General features: G+C 39.6%; 1 protein-coding gene across 5 annotated transcripts in view; it reads left to right on the forward strand.

Moving 5' to 3' along the window:
- ENAH (ENAH actin regulator) overlaps window positions 1-22,973 on the forward strand; it is a 162,527-nt gene that overhangs the window by 70,575 nt on the left and 68,979 nt on the right. For all 5 annotated transcript variants that reach the window (XM_056138482.1, XM_056138480.1, XM_056138483.1 and 2 more), the window contains exon 2: window positions 12,696-12,861. In XM_056138482.1, coding sequence (XP_055994457.1) covers window positions 12,696-12,861 — 166 coding nt within the window. The remainder of the gene's footprint in view (window positions 1-12,695; window positions 12,862-22,973) is intronic.

Raw genomic sequence — 22,973 nt, forward strand, 5'->3', positions numbered from 1 at the left:
GCAGATTCAGTCTTGGGTGAGGCTTGTCCGAACGTGTGGAGAGTGGCTGTGAGCATGGTGTCAGTTGAGTTATGGAGGTTTTTGGTTGCTGGATATATTGTCACTCTCACTGTCCTCCCATTGTTCATCGATTTGCTCGAGCGGGCCCAGTAATGTCTCCATTGTGAGACTTGTTGTTACTGTGTTTGGCATATTGAATATGTTACGCCTAGCTTGCCAGGCTCTGCCGCACGGGCGAGATACTTTGGGTAGCTTGCTGAGCTCTCTGAGAGGGGTGGAGGAATCGCACCGGGTCTGCCAGGTTGACCGCATGCAAGGCAAATGCCCTACCCACTGTGTTTTCGCTTCAGCCCGGATATATTATTTTTAATTTATTTTTTATTTGATAATATTAAGAACTTTTTAGGTCGGTGGGCAGGGCAGAGAGATAAATAAAGTGCATAAAACCTTGCATGTGGCTCACCCTTTGATCCCTGGAGCCCCATATGGTCCCTTGAGCCCTTCCTTGAGTGATCCCTGAGTAAATCCTTGCACTACTGGGGTGGCCAAAAAAAAAAAAAGACAAATTTTCATGTCTGTTTGTTAGAGAAGGATATTGTAAATTTTCCTGTCATGTATTATCTTTGTCAGATTTTGGGATCCTTTTGCCAGTATCATATAAATTGGAAATATTTTCTGTTTCTTGAGAACATGATATTGATGCTATTTTTTTCCTTTCATATTTGATATAATTCACTAGTATAGCCAGGTGCCTGGAGTTTTATTTGTTGGAAAGCTCTGTAATTCCTTTAAAAGATAAAGGGTATTTTAGCTTTTGTTTCATCTTGTGTTTATTTTTCAGGGAAGTTTTCCATTTCATTGTATTTGTTGTATTTAAAGTTATTCTCATATTCCCTTTGTTTTCCGGTAATATTTTTAGGATCTGCAGTGATAAGACATCTTTTGGTACCTTTATGTGGTAATTGATTTTTTTCTCTTTGATCATTTTAGCGAGGAGTTAAGATTTTTCTGTTTCTGGTTCATTGATTTTTATCTTTATTACTTTCATCTACTTTTCTTTTAGATTTCTTTTGTTTTTTCCTAAGACTGGTTTCAAAGGTATGAATGCCTAAGCTGTTGCCTACCCATGAAGCTCTGCATCGTCCCTTCAAATCTGAATGATAAAGTGTTTGGATAAAGTATTCTTGGTGAGGTGTACATTTTGTTTAGTTTTTGTACTATATCTTTTCTTGGCTCATAAAGTCTCATTTGAAAAGGAACTTACATATGAAGAGCTGAGAAAATCTTCATAGATCTTTTGGGCTTTTCTTTGTATGTAAATTCATTTTTTGATCTTGCTTTCATTTTCTGTTTCTATCATTTTGACTCTCGTGCTTTGCCGACTTACCTATTGCCATGGATTCTTTGAGCTCATTAAACATCTTCACTGTGGTGTCACTGGGGTCACTTTCTTAGGATTTACAGAGCAGGTTATTGCGGGTTGAGCCTTCTGTGTTAACTGTTATCACTCACTGAACTTGGTGAGATGTTATGTGTTTTCTCCTTGGGTTTGCTGTGCTCCTGCTGTGCAGAGGGTGAATCTGTAGGTAGTCTTTCTCAGACTCTGAGGTGTTATGGTGGGACTTGCTCTTTTCCTTTCCCTGTGCATTTTCACCCAGTGATAGGAAGTGTAACTGAGCAATGTGAAATTTGATGAAGAGCTGCCACTTGACCCTGAGCTTCAGAAGATGTGGAGCTGGGGCTGTTGAAATGGTGGAGGTCGGGTGTGGAGACTGGAGATTAATCTCACCTGGCAGTGTGTGGCAGCCAGCAGAGGGTTCCGGTGATGTGGAGCTGGGTCCATTGAAGTGGCAGCTCTGTGCTGTATTTATTGATGTTGTGAGTTTGTTTTCTGGCCAGCATCTACTTTATGTAAGCAGACCCATGCAGTTCAAACTTAAGTTGTTCAAAGGTCAGCTATTGTCTTCTAGTGTAATCTTGTCTGTCACCTAAGATGCTTCCTTTCCTACTGACTTTGCCTTCATGAAATTCTTTGCAGCAAGTTGATATTCAAGTATTGATTTTAGGCATGGCTTAGTACTTTTTATTTTTTTAAAGCTGACAGTCAAGACATGTTTTCTCTTGTGAAATTTACTATTATAAGAGCATAACTTAAAAAATAATCAGTTTACCCTTCCTTAGTGTCAAAGTATAATGTAGAAATAAAAGAAAACTTTCAAGAGGCAGTTTTATGGAATATAAGAGTGATAGCACAGTGGTAGGGCATTTGCCTTGCTTGTAGCCAGCCCGACTGAGCTGGGATCAATTCCTCCGCCCCTCTCGGAGAGCCCAGCAAGCTACCGAGAGTATCTCACCCGCATGGCAAAGCCTGGCAAGCTACCTGTGACGTATTCAATATGCCAAACACAATAACAACAAGTCTCACGATGGAGATGTTACTGGGCCCGCTCGAGAAAAATCGATGAAAAACGGGAGGACAGTGCTACAGTGCTACATAATTGATAGGCAGAATCTTATTCTAGTACAATGTTCTCTCTTGTTCTAGCACAGTGGTCGTGAGTCTGGACTGAAGCAAAGTGATTACTTTTCCTCCATTTTTCCCACTTCCTACAGTGTGTCTCACACATAAATTTCTTACCTTAAAAATGAGGGTGTTAACTGAAATCTTACAAAATTGTTGAATAGATAAATATATTATTGGAATCAAATCACAAAGAACAATGCTTAGTAAGTTTGTATTAATATTTGTTTTCATTATTTGACATCATCTCAGTAATTACCTCTCCTGTTTACATGTCTTTAATAATCTAAAGAGATTTTGGTTCTTTATGACTGACAAACTGGAGATAGGTCAATCTACACTGAAAATAGCGAATCCAGTAATACAGTTAGATAGCAATCCAGTGATACATTTCTCTTCATTGATCTTAAGATTTTTGTTCTTGACAATTAAGCCATCCTTTTAACATTAGGTTCTATAGATAATTGCAGAGTGTAATTTCCTAAAAACTTTCCATTTTTAAAGATATTAAGTAACATTTACTATAATGAGAAGGGCTTGAGTTTACCTTTATCTATCAGGTCAAGACTTCTTTCATATGTGCCCAAAGTCGTGAATATGAAACAGATTCCATCCAAGAGTCTGTGGTTTCTCAATATCTTTTTTTGTTTCCTGTTCAATTTCCATTTCTTTTTTTATCCATGAGTGCTTCCACCTAATTTTTCTCTTCTGTCCTGTAATTATAACATTGACATTTTACCTTATTTTTTTTTAAATCATTTCCTTTCTCTCCAAGGTATATGGTTAGCAGAGACAGTTTTCTTTTTTTTTTTTATCATGTCATATTTATAGAATTTTGTAGAATCTATATTTATTCAAGTAAGATGTATTCATAGTTAAGTCAGATAATACCATAAAAATATTTTAAAGATTATTCCTAGGGGCTGGAGCGATAGTATAGCGGGTAGGGCATTTTCCTTGAACACGGCCAACCCGGGTTCGATTCTCAGCATCCCATATGGTCTCCCGAGCACCACCAGGAGTGATTCCTGAGTGCAAAGCAAGGAGTAACCCTTGTGCATCGCCGAGTGTGACCCAAAAAGCAAAAGTAAATAATTTAATAAATAAAAATAAGATTATTCCTAAACACACACACAAGCTTAACTGTGTGTATGTATAAAGTGTATCCCTTACGGTATTTTCCCTCTCTTAATGATTTCTCCTTAATTTAAGAGATTTTGTTTTGTTTTTGTTTTGTTTTGGGGCCATCCCTGGCATTGCTCAGGGCTTACTCTTGGCTCTGCATTCAGAGATCACTCCTGGAGGGGCTTAGAGACCATATGAGGTGCCAGGGTTCAAAACTGGGTCTGATGTGTGCTAGTCAAGTGCCCTGTCTGCTACACTACTGCTCTAATACTTACGAGATTTTTTTAAAAAGTTAACTGGATTGCCAAGACATTTTCTGAGATACTCTTGCTTTAGATTCTGGGTATTTTCTTTGGTGCCTGGATGAGTCACTATTGCAGATTGCGTTTGTGATTTGCTCATGAGCATAAAAGTGAGTAGTGACACACCGATATTAGTTTTTTTCTTTTTTCACCTTTATTCGTTAGAAAAATGATACACAACTGTGTGGTTTTTATAAGAAATACTGCTTTTCTGCACATTTGGAAGATGCTGCCTTGCAGATGGTTTCCTTGCCTCACAGTAGTTAAATTTGCTGCCATATTTTTACTATTCTGCAGTTTGTGAGTGACATTTAGTGTTCTTCCTGTATCCCCTCCAGTCAGTGAGATGTGATTGCCGCACTGCTCTTCCTTGTTATTAAAAAGCAGCTGCCATTTAACATATTTTGACCCCTCCTGAATGGAGTATGAAAGAGAAAAGGCTGTTGGTTCCTGCAGTGCCCGATAGTAGAGACCCTTATATCTGATGCCATTTGTACTGGGTGATATTATGTGGCAAGTTGAACTAGTTAAAATTTGGTATCTTTAAAAATGACAGAGGCCAAGCATAGGCACCATATGGTCCCCAGAGTACCTCCAAGCTGGGAGTACCCTGTTGAACATACCCTTAAAACTCAAACTAAACTGTGAATGATGTAAATCTTTAACTAGTATATAATATACTATATATGTTGTATGGGTTGGAGTGATAGCACAGTGGTAGGCCGTTTGCCTTGCACGCAGGCAACATGGCCAACCCGAGTTTGATTCCTCCGCCCCTCTCAGAGAGCCTAGCAAGCTACCGAGAGTATCTCACCCGCACGGCAGAGCCTGGCAAGCTACCCGTGATGTATTCGATATGCCAAACATAGTAACAACAAAGTCTCCAATGGAGACATTACTGAGCCTGCTCGAGCCAATTGATGAACAACAGGAGGACAGTGACAGTGATATGTTGTATATAGTATATTATATATTAACTATTATAGTCTACTTGGGCTGGAGTGATAACACAGCAGGTAGGGTGTTTGCCTTGCATATGGCTGACCTGGTTTCGATTCCTCTGCCCCTCACAGAGAGCCTGGCAAGCTACCAAGAGTATCTTGCTCACATGGCAGCACCTGGCAAGCTCCCCGTGGTGCATACAGTATGACAAAAACAGTAATAACAAGTCTCACAATTTGTTGTGAGACGTTACTGGTGCCCTCTTGAGCAAATCGATAAACAACAGGAAAACAGTGCTACAGTGCTACTTTATCGTCTGCTTAAGAAATGTTCATATTGGGAGAACAAAAGGGAATGCCTTGCCATAGAGGCGGGGTGGGAGGGATACTGGGATTAGTGGTGATGGAGAATAGGCACTGGTGGAGGGATGGGTACTCTATCATTGTATAACTGAAATCCCGACACAAAAATTTGTAAGTCTACAACTGTTCCTCACGGTGTTTCACTAATAAAAAATTTCAAAAAAATGTTCTTATTGGACCAAAGATAGGAGAGCAGTTAAGGTACTTGCCTTGTATGCAGCTGGTCTGCGATCAATTGCTGGCACCCCATATAGTCCCCTGAGTCCTGGCAGAAGTGATCCCTGAGCACAGAGTCAGGAGTAAGCCCTGAACACTGCCAGGTGTGATCCTCAAACAAAAAAGAAATTTTAAAAAATTAAATATTCATTAATTGAATTACAGTTAATGAATTGCTTCTTCTGTAAAACTTTCAGTGTTAGTTTGTTGATGAGAATTTTGCATGGTTTTTCTTGAAGTTTCGGCTATGGTGGGGCCAGAGAGATAGCTCAACAAGTCTTGCACACATGCTTTGCATGGTGAAGTTATGATTGAATCTCCTTTACCACTTGGAGTGATGTCTGAACACAGAGCCAACCCTTGCCCCAAACACACCAGGTGTGATCTCCAGACCAATAAATAAATAAAATGGAGATATGTGAAGCATTTAGAATGCCAGCTTTCGCTAGATTTGTATAGCCCCTTACCTTTCATGTATGACTCCATTTCTCTCTATTGTTGTTTTTTCAGTGACTGAGGGTTGAGCACTTTGGTTATAGTGGGGACACACTGTAGTTGCAGTGATTGCTGGAGACAGACTCCTTATCTTGTTTTTTTTGTTTCTGTTTTTGTTTTTTCTTCTTTTTGGGTCACACCCAGCGATGCTCAGGGGTTACTTCTGGCTCTGCACTCAAGAATGACTCCTGGCGGTGCTCAGGGATGCCGGGGATCGAACTCACATCAGCTGAGTGCCAGGCAATCACCTTCTTCACTGTGCTATCACTCCGGCCCCAAGACTCCTTATCTTGTAGTTCTGAGATCTCACATGGTAGTACTACTGTGATCATACTTATCACATGGGCCATTCTGTGGCCTCACATGCTTCGTGCTTGCAAACCACTAAAGCTGTCATTGGCACCAGATATCTCAGAATTTTCTTATTTATCTTGATAGAAACTTGCTTTCCCCTTCAATTTAATTTTCATAGGATTTCTATGTACTTCATGATATCAATTTAATATTTAATTGCTTGGTTTAAGTGCAGTTGGAATGAAGTTTCATCCAATTCACAGATGATCCCATAAGTACACAATCTAACTGCTGGAACTGAAGGTACAGGACCATTAGAGCTGCTCACTGAGAATTCTGAGGTAACCTGGTTACAGTGGCAGTGATGTTCTGTACCTCCCTACCACCAATTTGGCCAGTACACTTCCCAAAGATTCTTATACAACTTCTTTCCTGGGGGTGGGGGGCACACCCAGTAGTGCTTAGGGCTCACTCCTGGTTCTGAGTTCAGGGATCATGCCTGGTAGTGCTCAGGGGACCATATGGGATGCTGGGAATTGAACCCAGATCATCCTTGTACAAGGCAAAATGCCCTACATGCTGTATGTTCTCCAGCACCTTTTACATTACTTCTGAGAGTTGTCATTTGTTGTTGGTCTATTTTACAGTACAAAAAAGGAGAAGGTTTGGGGCTGGAGCAATAGTACAGCGAGTAGGGCGTTTGTCTTGCACACTGCTAACCCAGGTTCAATTCCCAGCATCCCATATGGTCCCCTGAGCACCGCCAGGGGTAATTCCTGAGCACAGAGCCAGGCGTAACCCCTGTGCATGGCTGGGTGTGACCCAAAAAGAAAAAAAAATGGAGAAGATTTGAGATTGTCCATCTGGACATTGGATGTCAGAAAAGGAAGCATATTTGGGGACTCTTACTCAAGATTTAGAGGCTTATACTTTTGACAGCTTGCATCCCACCACTTTTTAAGTCTCTGCTTTTTACAAAAGTCTTAATTAGGATATAGAAAGTGGGTCTTTCCAGCTCTTCAGGGATTTAGCATCAGAGGTTGTTGGGTGAGACGATGATGTCCTGCATAGTGTATATTGTGAGAACAAGTTATTAGTGCCTAGTAGGGAGTGGGGACGATGTGGCCTGGTGCTTGAATTTTTAAGGACAGATAAGGATTAGGAGAAGGTATGGGAAGGGGAAATATGCTGGAAGGTCAGTAGAGGGAAAGGTATGTGTGAAAGTGTGACTAGAGGTGTCAGTCTAGTTGTTGTAGACTAGGGTCAGGGACTTGGACTGTCTTGAATACAGATGTGCCTCCAGTATTAGTTTGGGGGAGTGGTGTCAGGCACACATTGCATGTTCAGTGTTTCAAAAGATGAAAGAATGAGTTGTAAGACAGACAGGTCAAAGGGGACCTTGTGTGCCATGCCACAGCCCAGTTAGGTTGAATGAGTCTTTGGAGTGCCTCAGCCAGTAAAGTGGCATGATTAGAGTTTATATAGACAGCTGTCCCTCTGGAACCGTTATGGGGTGGGAGATTCCATTTAAAAGACCACTGAGGGGCTTGAGGAGATAAAGGCACTTGTTTGTATGTGGCTAACACTGGTCCTCTTCCTGGCACTGTGTATGGTCCCCTGAGCATACCTAGTCCCCTAAGTAAACCCTGAACAGAAACCTAACAAAAAGAGGGACAGTTCAGTTGAGAAGATAGAAAATACCCAGATCAAAAGTTTCTGAGCATAATTAATCAGGGGAATGAATGAATTTAGAAGTCTTTAGGAAGTAGAGTTGATAGGCTTTGGGTACCCCACGCATGAGGAGAGGGCGCTGGGTTTAGTGAGGTGTAGGATGCTGAGATTCCAGAATGATGAATTCAAAGGGATGGTAAGTTCAGAGGGAAAAGAGCACTTGATTTGTGATTCTCTTGTGTTTAACATAGTGCAGAATGTGCTGTTTATTCTTTACTTTCCTGTTTGATAAAAAAAAGTATCAATTATTGAGTGTTTCATCGTTTACAATGGAGATCTGACTGGTTCATTTTTATTGTAGAAGCTTGAAATAATATAGATGTGAACAGGAATTTAAAAGGTAAGGTAAAGGCCCTCCCGTTGATCGTCGATTTGCTCGAGCGGGCCCAGTAACGTCTCCATTGGAGACTTTGTTGTTACTGTGTTTGGCATATCGAATACTCTCGGTAGCTTGCCGGGCTCTCCGAGAACAGGAATTTAATTGAAATTAACATTTTGTTTAATCTCTTTAATGTTTGAAATCTGAAAGAAGCACCTTTAATGCAGACTTGACTATTTTGACTGCAGAGATGGAAATCTTATCTTTAAAATTTGTGACTTTGCATAACTTCTTCCTTAATATTTTAATTCCTGAAATTACTGTCATCTGAGTTCATAAAACAGCCTATCTCATGATCAACTCTTAAGTGTGTAGTGTGTAGAGTTAGTGTGTAGACTTCGTTTATTGCAGACCAAGCTGTGTGGTGGGGATTTCAGAGGCGAATGACATTCTCCTTTTTCATGGAACAGAGAAAAGGGTTGTTTGTACATGAATTGGGACCATGACTGTTCTTTATAGAATGTCACACATGACTTTAGGGTTATCAGTAAAAGGCTTGCTGTTATCCTTATTTTTGTCCTGCCTTTGGTCGTCTCTGACTCTTCTTTCCCCTTTCATATTACCTATTTAGCAGTCCAATTTACTTGCAGCATATATTACTACTTCCCTCTGAATGCTAGTCTGGCCCACATCTCACCATGTACACACATTTTTCACTGGTGTTCACACTTTCATTCTTGATTTTCATACCACCTTCTGGCATCCCTTCTCACAATAGCTAGTATCATCTTTTAAAATATGTCATGACCAGGAGGATTGCTACACGACTTGGAAGCCGGCCTCACATGCTGAGGGAAAAGGCAGCTCAGATAGAGAAGGGACCACTAAGTAAAGAATGCTTGGAGACCTCGCTTGGGATGGGAGATGCATGCTAAAAGTAGACTATAGACCGAACATGATGGCCTGCATTGCAAACCACAACACCCTAAAGAAGAGAGTGTAAAAGGGAATGTGCCTGCTGGGGGACGGAGGGGAGATACTGGGAACATCGGTGGTGGAGAAAGGGCACTGGTGGAGGGATGGGTACTCAATCATTGTATGACTGAAATGTGAGCACGAAAGTTTGTAAGTCTGTAACTGTAACTCGTGTTGATTCATTAAAAATTTTTAAAAGGTAATAAAAATAAATTTAAAAAATATGTCATGGGATTAGGGATGTGGCTCGATGGTAAAACACACATGCCTTGTATGTGTAAGGCCTTAAATTTGATCCCGGGCATCACAATAAATATGTTCAGCTTAAAGCCGAGTGACTTCCTAGTCAAAGGAGTCAAGTCCCATCTTCCTATGTTCATACATTCTCTACTTTAGGGTCCCAGAAAGACCTAACAGGGAAAAAAAGTCAGTTTGCTTCAGATCTAGATGACTAGGATTTTATCAGATGAACTTATAAACACATTTAAAGTGTGCTTGCTATGTACTAGGGATTGTCAAGGTTATACTTCCTTTGACATGTAATTATTAAAGAGTAATGACTTGAAAGGAAGTGACTATTGTCAAAGACTTGGCTATATTGCAACCTCAGTAAATAGCATATACAAGAATATCCAAACAATCTTTATCCTGCTTAAATAACAGGAAGCACTTTATTCACCTATATCTATGAGAATTGAATTTGGCACACTGCCTGCCTCACATTTACCCTCATGCCTACCTGTTCAAGAAATCTGACTATATTCAGAAATGACTTACCTGATAAAGCTACAAAACTTTAATGTTGTGTCGTGATTTTTACTTTTTCTTTTTAACCAGCTGTCTCTAGCCTCCTAATGCCAAATTTTGTTTTAAAATACCAAAATTAACATCATGAAGATGTATAATTGACTATATATAGCATTTGCATTAAGTCATAAAATGAAATTTTTGTTTATAGCTCATTTAGTGCTTGATCTTCACAAAACTATAGCAGTTTACTAAATTAATCCTTTGCGTAGTTCCTTTACTGACTCAGAACGTTGGAGGCTTTGACTCGATGTTCATTTTGAAGCTTATAATAATGTAGATAAAATGGTAGCATAAATATGATAAAGTTTGTCTTTGACCTTCTTTCTCTTTGTTTTCCTTAGCTCTTTAGTAGCCGTGGTTCCAAAATCTTGCCTTTCTTTCATGTCACTTCTAGAAAAATTGTACCAGTGTGTACAATTTCAGTAATTTAGAAATGTACTTACCTCCTTTCTTGTTCATAGGAAAAGCAGGAACTTAACAGAAAAACTATTAAGCTATTTGTTCTTGTTACTGCTCTATTGCTTTTTATATACAGAATGTTATATGCATTTCTGTTTTGATTAAAGCCCTTATAAGTATTTCACTGGACAAGGGAGAGGGAAACAAAGAACAGTGGTAGGGATTACTAGTTAGTAAGAGCTTGGAGATAGAACAGTGGTTAGGGTGTATGCTAGGCATGCACCTCACCAGGGTTCAATCTCCTGCATCACACTGCATTGCCAGGTGTGGGCCTGGACGTCCTTGAGTCCTGCTGGAGTGGCCCTGTGATTGCTAGCACTGCATGGCCTGAGCAGCATCGCTTCCTCAAGTCCTTGCATTGGACCCAGCCCTGTTAGCTAAGAATTGCCAGTGGAGTCTCCAGGCCTTCTGAGCACTGCTTGAGAGGTGCCTCCCAAGAAAGGAAACCTAATTCTTGTTATGTTAGTAGTATATTGTCTTTAAGGGATCCAAGGCATGAAATCTTCTTGAAGTCGCATTGGCATCATTATTAAGTACCACATTGAACTTTGGGGGTGAAATGTTTATCTGATGCTAGGTTTTGAAAAACTGGAACATACATTTCATTTCTTGATTTATTTATAAATGTTTATTATAGTCACTAGTAAATTAATTTTCTTGGATTATATACTTAAAAGAAGCACTTTACCTTAGCTTAGCTTGTTTTATAATCTTAATATCCTGTCATGTATATGTTGTTATTTAAGTAATTTCTGTTATGAGTGGCAAAGAGATTTCAGTCACTGTGCTGAAAATGCTCTTTAATCAAGCTTTTAAAAATAATTCAAGCTTTAGTCATTGACTTGTTTTTGTTCCCAGAACTATTTTACCAGAAAATTTTAGAATAGCATAAAATTTAGACAGTACCATAGGGTTTATTTCCGTATTTCAGCTGCACAACTTTGCTGCAGCTGAGTTTTTGTAAAATTTCTCTAGTGGAAAATTATAAACAGTTATAGTTCCTCTGCTCTGAGTGACTTTGTTGCTTTGTGCTGTACCTTCTGTCAGGTCTCCCTTGAGCTTCTGCTTCAAGTTGCAGCTCTAGTCGAGTAAACCCAGCTGTGAGGAAGAGGGAAGGGTGTGAAAGTGACTTTGTTTTTGAGGATAGTGAGAAAGAGCTCACATGATGCACTGCTTAAAATCTTTGAGATCAGTATGGATGGAATAAACAGTGCTGCTTTCATTCAAGATGGGGTTGCTGGGTTCCTTAGGATCCTCTCCATTTTCAGGCCTGTCTTTTATGTAGATATTGAGTTATTTGGGTTAAGAGTCAGCATTGTATTCATGCACTTGTTTTCTTTTGTTGCTTACTGTTATGTTTGATTTTTTTTTATTAAGGTATGAAATAAAGTAAATTTTGAATCAGCTCTTTTTCCAACTATTATAGCATCTTTGAAAATGAGACTGTTGCTTATAGTAAATTTAGATTATTTCTATATCTTATTCATATATTTTAGTCTTAGTAACAGTTGAGATGAGGCTGAGATTTAAAACTTCTGTCACTTCTTTCTTGTTTATGTTTATCTGTTAAGATTGGAATTGAAAACATAGAACTGTAAATTTAGTTTTTTGTTTGTAAATGAAGAAACTTCAAACATAGGATGTCACCTTGCCAAGTAGGACTCAGTCACAGTTGCCCTTCGTTGATTGTTAGTAAACATGCTGTATCTCAAGGGGTTATATAATAAGTGCTGTACAATCCTTTAATGTGTTATATAGTCTTTGAAGTAATCCTGAGAATGAAAGTAACAGGTCATCTATATTATAAACAAATGCAGTACAACTTGTAAGTGCTTTTAGTTTAATAACTATAGCAGGTATTTGAATTTAGAATAAAGTATTTCTTTTGTCTTAGTACTCTTCCTCGATCCTGATCCGCTTCTAGTTCTTCACTGTATTTCAGTTTTGATCTATCTTTCCCATTGGGCTGTTAACTTAAGAGTACAGGAATCCCCTGTTTTGTTCACTGCTCTTTCCTAGCACCCAGTAAAACACTGTTTAATGTCTACCAGGTTGATAAGTCTGGTTAATTTGGCTATATGGGAAATATTTTATGTATTTAGATACCTGAAATACAGAGTTTTTCTTTTTTTCTTCCCATACAGTGAACAGAGTATCTGTCAGGCAAGGGCTGCTGTGATGGTTTACGATGATGCCAACAAGAAGTGGGTGCCAGCTGGTGGCTCAACTGGCTTCAGCAGAGTTCACATATATCACCATACAGGCAACAATACCTTCAGAGTGGTAGGCAGGAAGATTCAGGACCATCAGGTATGGCTTTTATTCTTTTCTTTCATTGGCAGGGGTAAGGGTGTGGATGTACACCCAAGAAGTGATTGGAGGCCAGAGGATGGCGCTTGGTTTGGTTGTGTGGACTGCATGGTTTGGTGCCTTGGGTCCATTGATGCCGTGGCCTATCAGGACTATACCCGGCAGTGCATTGGGGTGGGGGCGGGGGTGACTGCGGAGTACTGAGGATTGGGCTCTGGGCCTTTAGCCTGCCCAGTGTGTGCTCTGGCTCTTTGAGCTACCTTCCTGCCCCCTATTAAATTCTTAAAGTTTCTTGCTATTATAAAAGGATTTGATAGTCTGTAATATTTAAAAACAGCAACAACAAAAAAACATAGTCAAGGGGCCTGAGACATAATACATTGGGTAAGCTGCTTGCCTTGCATGCGACTGACCCGGGTTCAATCCTGGTAACCCCATATGGTCCACCAAGCTCTCCACAGAATGATCCCTGGTTGTAGAGCCAGAAATAAACTCTGAAAACAGCTAGGTGTGGCCTGAATGCCAAAAATATTTTTTAAATTAAAAAAAAATTATAGATAAAATAGTCTCTGGAAAAAATTGGATATATATTTGCCTTCCCATCCTTTTCTCCTCTTATAGAGCTTTAATTCAGATGAAGATACAGAATTAATTGTACAAAAAATAAATACAGGTTTTGCAATTTTGAATGTTCATTAGCCCATCTAATATTCTGATTTTTCTGAAGCACTTTAGGATAAACAGATATGAAACACCACTTGAATAGCAGATTTTATGTTTAAGGTATTAATTTGCTGCTAAAGGAAAGGGGTATGAAGCTGGAGGAATTTAATATGTAAATGGTTTTAGAAAATAGTTAACTTCGTATATGGTAAGTATTAAGGTTTCCAGAATAGTTAACTTTGTAATTCACTTTCTGAAGTGACAATTAAACTTAGATGATTAGTTTTTCTGATTGCTCAGTTTCTTTAGATGCAGATACGTCAGGAACGTTAGATAGAGGAAAACTATGTAGAGGAAAACTATGTAAAATAAAATTTTATTCTTAGGAGGAATAAAATTTTGCCTATAGCAACAGAAACTTTGTTTGTTTGGGGGCCACTCCTGGTGATGCTCAGGAGTTTCTCCTGGCTCTGCACTTAGAAATGACTCTAGGGGATCATGTGGGATGCTGAGGATTGAACCTGGGTTGGCTGTGTGTGAGGCAAATGCCCTACCCGCTGTATGGTTTTGGTAAAACAGTGGAGACGATTGATGTTAAACATGTGTAGGACGAATGTAATTACATTTCTACCTAAGATGTTACAAAAGGAAGGTGAATCCCTAGGTTTCCATTAGGAAGCACTGGTGTCAAGTGTAAACAGATGCTGCATCTGTCTTCTGTTTCAGAGTGGGGACTTGGAGCAGGTAATATGAATTAGATTTGTCTATGTGAAAATTTGTTTATTTGACTGTGGGTCTCTACGGGATTAAAATGATAGTGTCTTCATAAATCTGGGAATCAGAGCAGCAACACCACATAAAAAAAAAATAAAAAGAGAGCCAAAAAAAATCCTCCTGTGGGCAGACAGGCAAATGGAGAAGTATATTTCTTCTGTTTGAGCTGGTTTAGGAGCTCTAATGAGAAGTAGGAACTTCCAGTGTTACTTGCGCAGCTCTAGTCAAGTTAAGGACAAGCACTGGTGGCAGGTTAGGGAAATTCCGGGGTACCTGACAAAAAGATGTGCTGTGCAGTCTTGGAGAGAAACTTTCACATCTTTAGATGCCTGCAATGGTCTTCAGAAAGAGGTAAGCCTATGCCTCTTTCTGCCCTCTCAGACTGCCTTTTACATTTCTCTCTGGGCTGTTCTTTCTCCTCCCTCTTCTCCCCCTTTTTGCTGTTTTGTGTTTTTCCTTGGTCCATCCCAGTCTCAGTACCAGAAATCCCTTAATGGTAGGTCAGATTGTGTCCAATCTTTACTCTCCTTTTTGTTTTTCTTCCAATAAATATAAGAGATAAATCACATACTTCCTAAGATACTGTTATGGAGAAACAATGGGAAATGAATTAAAATTTTTTATAGATAATGCTAGGCATTTTATAAATAATACTCCAAGCTAGTAGTCATATAATAAACAAGTATCTGGTAAGTTTGGTTAATTGATCACTGATAGTGCTGTTGAACAACCCTCAAAGTATCTAAATGTTATCTAAAAATAAGATATTCTAAAATAATTGGAAAAAAATTTAGCATTCAAATTTTTCATGTGAAATGCTAAAATTTTTATTCATCTCAAATTTTTATTCATATTCTACATCATGATTTCTAGCTTTTAAAAAATGAAGTGCTTATTAAAATACTTGGAAATTGAAAAACATACGTGTGAATAGTCTGTGACACTCAAAATCATTGTGGGACTGGAGAGACAGCTCATTGGACTAATTGCTTTGTATTTGGGAAGCCTGGGATCCGTTTCCAGCACTGCATGTACACATGAGACCACTGGGAGTGAATTTCAAGTACCATGCCAAGAGTTGCAGAGGTACTACCAGGTGTGAAACCCCCTCTCCCAACAAAGGACTCATTATGAAGATTGGAAAATACAGAAAATAGGGACCGGAGCAATGGTACGGTGGATAGGACATTTGCCTTGCACATGGCTGAACTAGGTTCAATCCCCGGCATCCCATATGATCCCCCATGCACTGCCAGGAGTAATTCCTGAATGCAGAGCCAGGAGTAAAACCTGAATATTGCTGGGTGTGATGCAAAAAGCAGAAAAAAATACAGAAATGCTACATCCAAATGATAGATACTACATACAGAAAGAAACCTGTGGGAATAGCTAACCTTGGACAGATCTGAGTGGCATGCAGAAGAAAGTGCTAAAAATGTAAGAAGAGATTAATTTGGGAAATAGAATTTATTAAAAGCTACTTCATTGAATAGAAAAAATGTGGTGTCAGATCACGATGCACACAAGCCATGTTAGAAATATAAACATATCACATATCATTATGTAGTTTACATAAACTATATAAACATCTAGTGTAAAAACATATACTTACACTAAGGAACTAAGTTATAAGATAATATGAACGACTTTGCCAATCAGGGAGCTATTTTTGTAGAAAAACGTGTTTTACTACGCCTGGCAGAAAAGTAGGAAAATAAAACAGAACTATCATTAACTTACCCCTACAGTTTACAAAGGAAGGGAGTCTAGAGCATTAACAAACAAAAGTGACCCTTTAAGAAATTGCTTGTTAGGGGCTGGAGCTACACTTCAGTGTCTAGGGCACTTGCCATGCATGAGCACCGCAGGGTGTAGCCCAGAAACCAAAAAGTGAAATAATAAAAGGAGTTGCTTATTTACTCCTGGCTCTGTGCTCAGTATTTACTCCTGGTTCAGTGCACAAGAATCTCTTCTGTTAGGGATTGAGGGACCATACAGGATCAAGCTATGGTCAACTGTGTGCAAGGCAAGCACCTTTCCCACTGTACTGTCGCTCCAGCCCAAGAAATTGCTTGTTCTAAATCATAGTGTTTGATGAGACGAATATAATTTTTCTGTTTAAAACTTAGAAGAATAATTTTAGAGGAAAAGTATAGGCCAGTTATAATTATAAACATTAACACCAATGTGAATCCTCTATAAAATACTGTCATATCATACAAAGTTCTTGACCAAGTAAGGTTCATATCTTTATTTTAATGTTCAGATCTTTATTTTAATGAAAAACCTAAAATAAAATAAAATTATTCAGGGAAATCATTTGATAAAATTAGCATTCATAAAAATTCTCAGCTCATTAATCTGATGTGGATGAATAATATAAACATAGCACAAACATCTTTTTTTTATTAATTTTTTAAAATTGAATCACCCTGAGATATACAGTTACAAAATTGTTCATGATTTAGTTTCAGTCATACAATGTCCCAACATCCATCTCTTCACCTGTTTTGCAATACTGTTACTGAAAGGATCACGGTCACGGTCCTCCCGTTGTTCATCGATTTGCTCCAGCGGGCCCAGTATTGCCTCCATCGTGAGACTCATTGTTACTGTGTTTGGCATATCGAATACGTCATGGGGAGCTTGCCAGGCTCTGCCGTGCGGGCGAGATACTGGTAGCTTGCCGGGCTCTCCGAGAGGGGCGGAGGAATCGAACTCGGGTCGGCCATGTTGGCTGCGTGCAAGGCAAACGCCTTACTGCTGTGCTATCGCTCCAGCCCACTGAAAGGATGCTTAGGGCTAGAGCGATAGCACAGCGGTAGGGCGTTTGGCTTGCACGCAGCCAACATGGCCGACCCGAGTTCGATTCCTCCGCCCCTCTCGGAGAGCCCGGCAAGCTACCGAGAGTATCTCGCCCGCTCGGCAGAGCCTGGCAAGCTCCCCGTGACGTATTCGATATGCCAAACACAGTAACAACAAAGTCTCCCGATGGAGACATTACTGGGCCCACTCGAGCAAATCGATGATCAACGGGAGGGCCTTTACTTAGGGCTGGAGCGATAGCACAGCGGGTAGGGCGTTTGCCTTGCAAGAGGCTAACATGGCCGACCCGAGTTCGATTCCTCCGCCCCTCTCGAGAGCCTGGCAAGCTCCCCGTGACGTATTCGATATGCCAGACGCAGTAACAATAAAGTCTCCAATGGAGACGTTACTGGGCCCGCTGGAGCAAATCGATGATCAACGGGAGGGCCTTTACCCTTTACCTTTACCTTTTTATCACTTTACATCTTTTTAACACTCAGCTTTCATCCAGAGTGATCTTTTCTAACTATCATTGTCATAGCAGTTCCCTCTCTGTCCTAATTAAACTTCCCCGACCCCTAGAACAAACATCTTGCTGGTTAGTGTGATGTGAGCATTTTTGTTAAACTTAGGTCTAAATTAAAGGTTTCAGGTTTAATCATTTTAACATTGCCAAAAGTGGTAATCTTTGAAGGTGGAAAAGTAGAAGTTCAAAGGATCAAAAAGGAAGAAGCAGAACTAACCTTATTCATTGCTAATGCTATTGCATAAAAAATCCTGAGCATATGTGCAGATAAAGTATTAAAACTAATAAGAATATTTAGCAAGGTTTCTGACTGTAAGATGAGTATTAAAAAATTTGTAACATTTTAAACTACCACCTCTTTGAAAATGTTTCAGTTCCAAAGCATCCAGTAGGGTGCTTGCTTTGCATGTGGCTGACCCAGATCCAAAAGAAATAAATAGAATATATAGTTTCACAAAGGTACTATTTAGACTAACAAAAAATTATTTTGTACCTAAGAATAAATCTAATAAAGTTTACTTTGATTCCCAGAGTCCTTGGTATCCTTCTTAATGGTTATCCTCTTAATGTTCTTTAAGTGGATGCATGTTAAAATTTATTAAACATCTAAACTTTCTGTTGTAGAGCCATTGAAAAAGCCACCCCACCTTGTATTTTAAATTTCAATATTGCCAAATTTAATGTATATTAATAAATTTCATTTTCTGTCTCTCATTTAATAAGTGGCTGTTATATTCTAGGCACTGTGTGCTTTGATCTCATATAGATAATAAAGTTCCTGGCCATGGAAGAAAGATCAAGTAAAGAATGGGATGTTGGGACTTGAGTGATATTAAAGTGGGTAAAATGCTTCTTGCCTTGCATGGCTGACCCAGGTTCAATTCCTGGCATCTCTTAATGGTCCCCAGCACAATCAGGAGCGATTCCTGAGTTCAGAACCAGGAGTAACTCCTGAGCAATGCCAGCTGTGACCCCAAAATAAATGAGGAAAAAAGAAGGGATGTTAAGCATGTGAGCAAAGAAGTGCAGTAAGTTTTTTCAGGCATGAAAAATGTACATCACAGCACCGTAAGAGCCTACAAGAACCAACAGTTTGTTGAGAATATAGGGAAGGAGTTGTGGATGACTTTCGAGACAAAGTAAGGTGTTTAGGTAAGGCATAAGAAAAGTTTACTATCTGATTTACTCTGCTGGTGATCAGACTATCAGTGTGTAAGTTTGTAGCATAAAACTTAAACATAAAAATTATGTTTAGGTTGGATCATTACCACTAATGTGGTCTAAAGCTCACTGGATCTAGAGTACAGAATATAGGATTGTGGTAAAGTCTAAGCCTGAAAATATGCTTATCAGGCATCTAATAAGTAGTGAATACAATATAAGCATCTCCATTAATTGTGATGTATTCAATAACAACAAGAACAACCCGTGCTGGCGTGGAGGCAGGGAGAAAGGGACTCTCATTCATTGTTGATGGGAATGCAGACTGGTCCAGCCTTTTTGAAAAACAATATGGACATTTCTCCAAAAACTAGAAATTGAGCTTCCATATGACCCAGCAATACCACTCCTGGGAAAATATCCCGGAGATGCAAAAACACACAGCAGAAATTATATCTGCACTTGTATGTTTATTGCAACACTGTTCACAATAGCCAGAATCTGGAAAAAAACTGAGTGCCCAAGAACAGATGACTGGTTAAAGAAACTGGTACATGTATGCAATGGAATACTATGCAGCTGTTAGAAGAGATGAAATTTGCATATAATTGGATGGACCTGGAGAGTATCATACTAACTGAAATGAGTCAGAGAGGGACAGACATAGAATGATTGCACTCATTTGTGGAATATAATCACTTAAATCACTTAACTTCCCGTTAGTCATTGATTTGCTCGAGCGGGCGCCGGTAACGTCTCCATTTGTCCCTGTCGCGTGCTAGTGTAGCCCAATGGCATCTGTTCGCTCTGGGAACATGAAGAGCCTCAAACCGATTGTTCATAATCTTGACGAAGAAGTCTGACCATCTGGTAGGTGGGCGGCCACGCAGTCTTTTGACATCCCGTGGAATCCAGTCAGTGACAGCTCTAGTCCAGGGGTCGTCTTTAAATCTCATTACGTAACCAGCCCATCTGATTTTTGACACCTTGGCAAATGAGACAGTGTCCCTGATTCTTGATTGTCGGCGGATGTCGGAACTCCGGATTTTTTCTCTCATTTGAGTGAAACGTGATATTCCAAGCATAGCTCTTTCTATTCTTCTTTGGGAGACCTGAATAGCGTTCTCATCCTGTTTGCGTAGGGCCCAGGTCTGTGAGGCATATGTTAATGCAGGAAGAACAGTGGAATCAAAGAGATGTGCCCAGAGCCGGAGGTTCTTCGTTCTCTTAGCTATTGCTTTGACGTTCTTGAAGGCGTCCCAAGCCGCTTTCTTCCTCCTGCGCAGCTCGGGTGCCAGGTCATTTGTCATTTTGACTTCTCGACCTAGGTACACATAGCTGTTGCATGGAGATGGTCCTTCCGTTGAGAGCGAATGGGGCATCAGGAACGAGGCTGTTTCTCATAAACATTGTCTTCGTAAGATTCAGCTGTAGTCCTACCTTTCCACACTCACGGTCAAAGTCGGCCAGCATTTGTGCCGTTTGGCTGATGTTTGGTGTTATTAAAACAATGTCATCAGCAAAGCGGAGGTGGTGTAATTGCCGACCATCTATGTTCACTCCCATTCCTTCCCATTCCAGTCGTCGCATGATGTTCTCGAGGGTGGCACTGACGAGTTTCGGTGAAATGGTATCACCCTGCCGAACCCCTCTCTTGACATCAACGATCACTTCTTTGTAGAATGGTGAGATCCTGGTAGTGAATCCGCAATACAGCTCACGGAGGATCTTGATGTATTGGGCTTGAATGCCCTGATTGGCTAGGGCTTCAATGACCGCTTCCGTCTCAACAGAATATAAAATAAAATCTCATATTATGTGGAATACAAAATCACATTATATGAGACTGACACTGAAGGACAATAGAGACAGAGCCAGGAAGATTGCTCCATTGTTGGAAGCCTGCCTTTTGAGCTGGGGGAGAAGGCAGATGGAATAAAGAAGGGAGCACTAAGTCAATGATGATTGGAGGGATAGGTGGAGGGATGGGTGTTTGATCATTGTATAATTGAAACCCAAGCACAAAAATTTGTAAATCTACAACTGTACCTCATGGTGTTTCACTACTAAAAATTTAATAAAAAAAGGACCAAACGTGATAGCTTCTCGGTATCTATATGGCAAACCATAATGCTCAAAAGAAGAGGGAGGGGGCTGGAGCGATAGCACAGCAGGTAGGGCATTTGCCTTGCATGCGGCCGACCCAGGTTCAATTCCCAGCATCCCGTATGGTTCCCTGAGCACTACCATGGGTAATTCCTGAGAGAGCCTGGAGTAAACCCTGTGCATCACCGGGTGTGACCCAAAAAACCAAAAAAAAAAAAGAGAGAGAATATGGAGGAAATTGTCTGCCATGGTGGCAGGGTGGAATGTGGAGGGGGATTACAGAGGACGTTGGTGGTGGAAAATGTGCATTGCCGGAGGGATGGTTGTTTGATCATTCTATGACTGAAACTCAAACACGAATGCTTTGTATCTGTATCACACAATGATTCAATAAAATAATTTTTAAAAAGTTATAAGGTATTTTGAGATTATTCCCATTATTGTCTAGCCTTAAAAGTTAGAAATGAATAAACTGATTCAAAATTTATTTTTTTATGTATTGGAAGTGAGCCAGTCATTCATATAATCTTGATGCTATTGATACTTTCTTCAAGCTTTCCTATTAAACACTATTTAAACATTGAAAAGTTAAAAAAAAAATGAAAAAAAGAAAAAAAATTTGAGGGGCTCTGCTTTTAGTATTGCTGAGTTAGTGATGTAGCTTTGCCAGATGAGGTTTGCAATTTTCTGATAATGTTAAAATTTGGTGACTCTTGGTTTCAAGTAGCTGAGAATTTGTGACCTCTTTTCCAGTATATATAGAAATCACATGATCACAGATTACACTTTAATTGTGATTATTTAACAAAATTTAGCCCGGCAAGCTACCGAGAGTATTCGATACGCCAGACACAGTAACAACAAAAGTCTCCAATGGAGACGTTACTGGGCCCGCTCGAGCAAATCGATGATCAACGGGAGGGCCTTTACCTTTACCTTACAGCTTTAGTCGTTTGTATATATTAATATAAAATTCAGTGATATTAAAAACATTCTTGTTGGACGTTCACTAGAGCTTTTAAATATTCCAAAACAGAAGCTCAGAATCCCTTAAAAGAAACTTTGCTATTTTCTTTTCCTTTAGCACAGCTTAGCAACCTTCATTCTATTTTTTGTTTTTATCACTTTGATCATTCCAAGCATTCCATATAAATGAAAGCAAAACATTTATCCTTTTTGTATATGAATAATTTTATGTAGCATAATGCCTATAAGAAGTCATACTTTAAATGCAGTTTTGATTTTGGATATTTATAAAGGGTAGAGTCTCTTTCTGGGACTTAATTAGATAGAATTTTTAAAGAGAAAAAAATCTATTCAGAGTGTTTACATGACAGTGGAGCATTGTGGGCCCTTGAGCTGAAAGAAAGAAAAAAGAAGTGAGCCCAGCTTTGAAATTCTGTTTACCTAGCACAGAAATTTCCAAACTTCCTGTCCCCCTGGACATATGTCTTTCTTAAGCCAACAAACAGAAAGTACTACCCCCTCATCCCATTATACCCAAAGCTACCACCACTGCCCCTTGGATTATCTAGCAAATCTAGAGAAACTCACCCACTTTGGGAAATACTGGCCTCCAGACATGAATCAGTTGTATTTTTTAATTGGTGGGGAGGGAAGTCACATCTGGTGGTGCTCAGGGCTTACTCCTGGCTCTGTGCTTAGGGATCACTCCTGGTGGGACTCGGAGGATTGAATTACCAGTGAATAAGGTCAGTTCTGTTTTCTTCCTTTCAATACTTTTAACTTCTATTTCTTGATCTTCATAGCACTACACTCTGGGGTACTGGGGATCAAATCCAGGTGATCCATACACAAGACAAGCACCCGACTCAATGTACTATCACTCCAGTCCCCCATGAATCAGTTTTAAAAGTGGGGACTAAGAAACTGAACAAAACCTCACAGGGCTAGAAGAATGAAAATTAGAAGTTGAAAAATAATGAAGGGAGGGACAATAATCTTACTAATTTTCTTGTATACTCTGTGAAAAAAATTGATTCAGAATTATACTAGCCTTTAGAAGAATTAAATTCCAGCTTTAAATAATTTCAGCCTCTCAAATTAAGGTGATTTA

This window comes from Sorex fumeus, unplaced genomic scaffold (assembly GCF_029834395.1).
Source record: "Sorex fumeus unplaced genomic scaffold, SorFum_2.1 ptg000007l, whole genome shotgun sequence".
Taxonomy (NCBI): Eukaryota; Metazoa; Chordata; class Mammalia; order Eulipotyphla; family Soricidae; genus Sorex; species Sorex fumeus.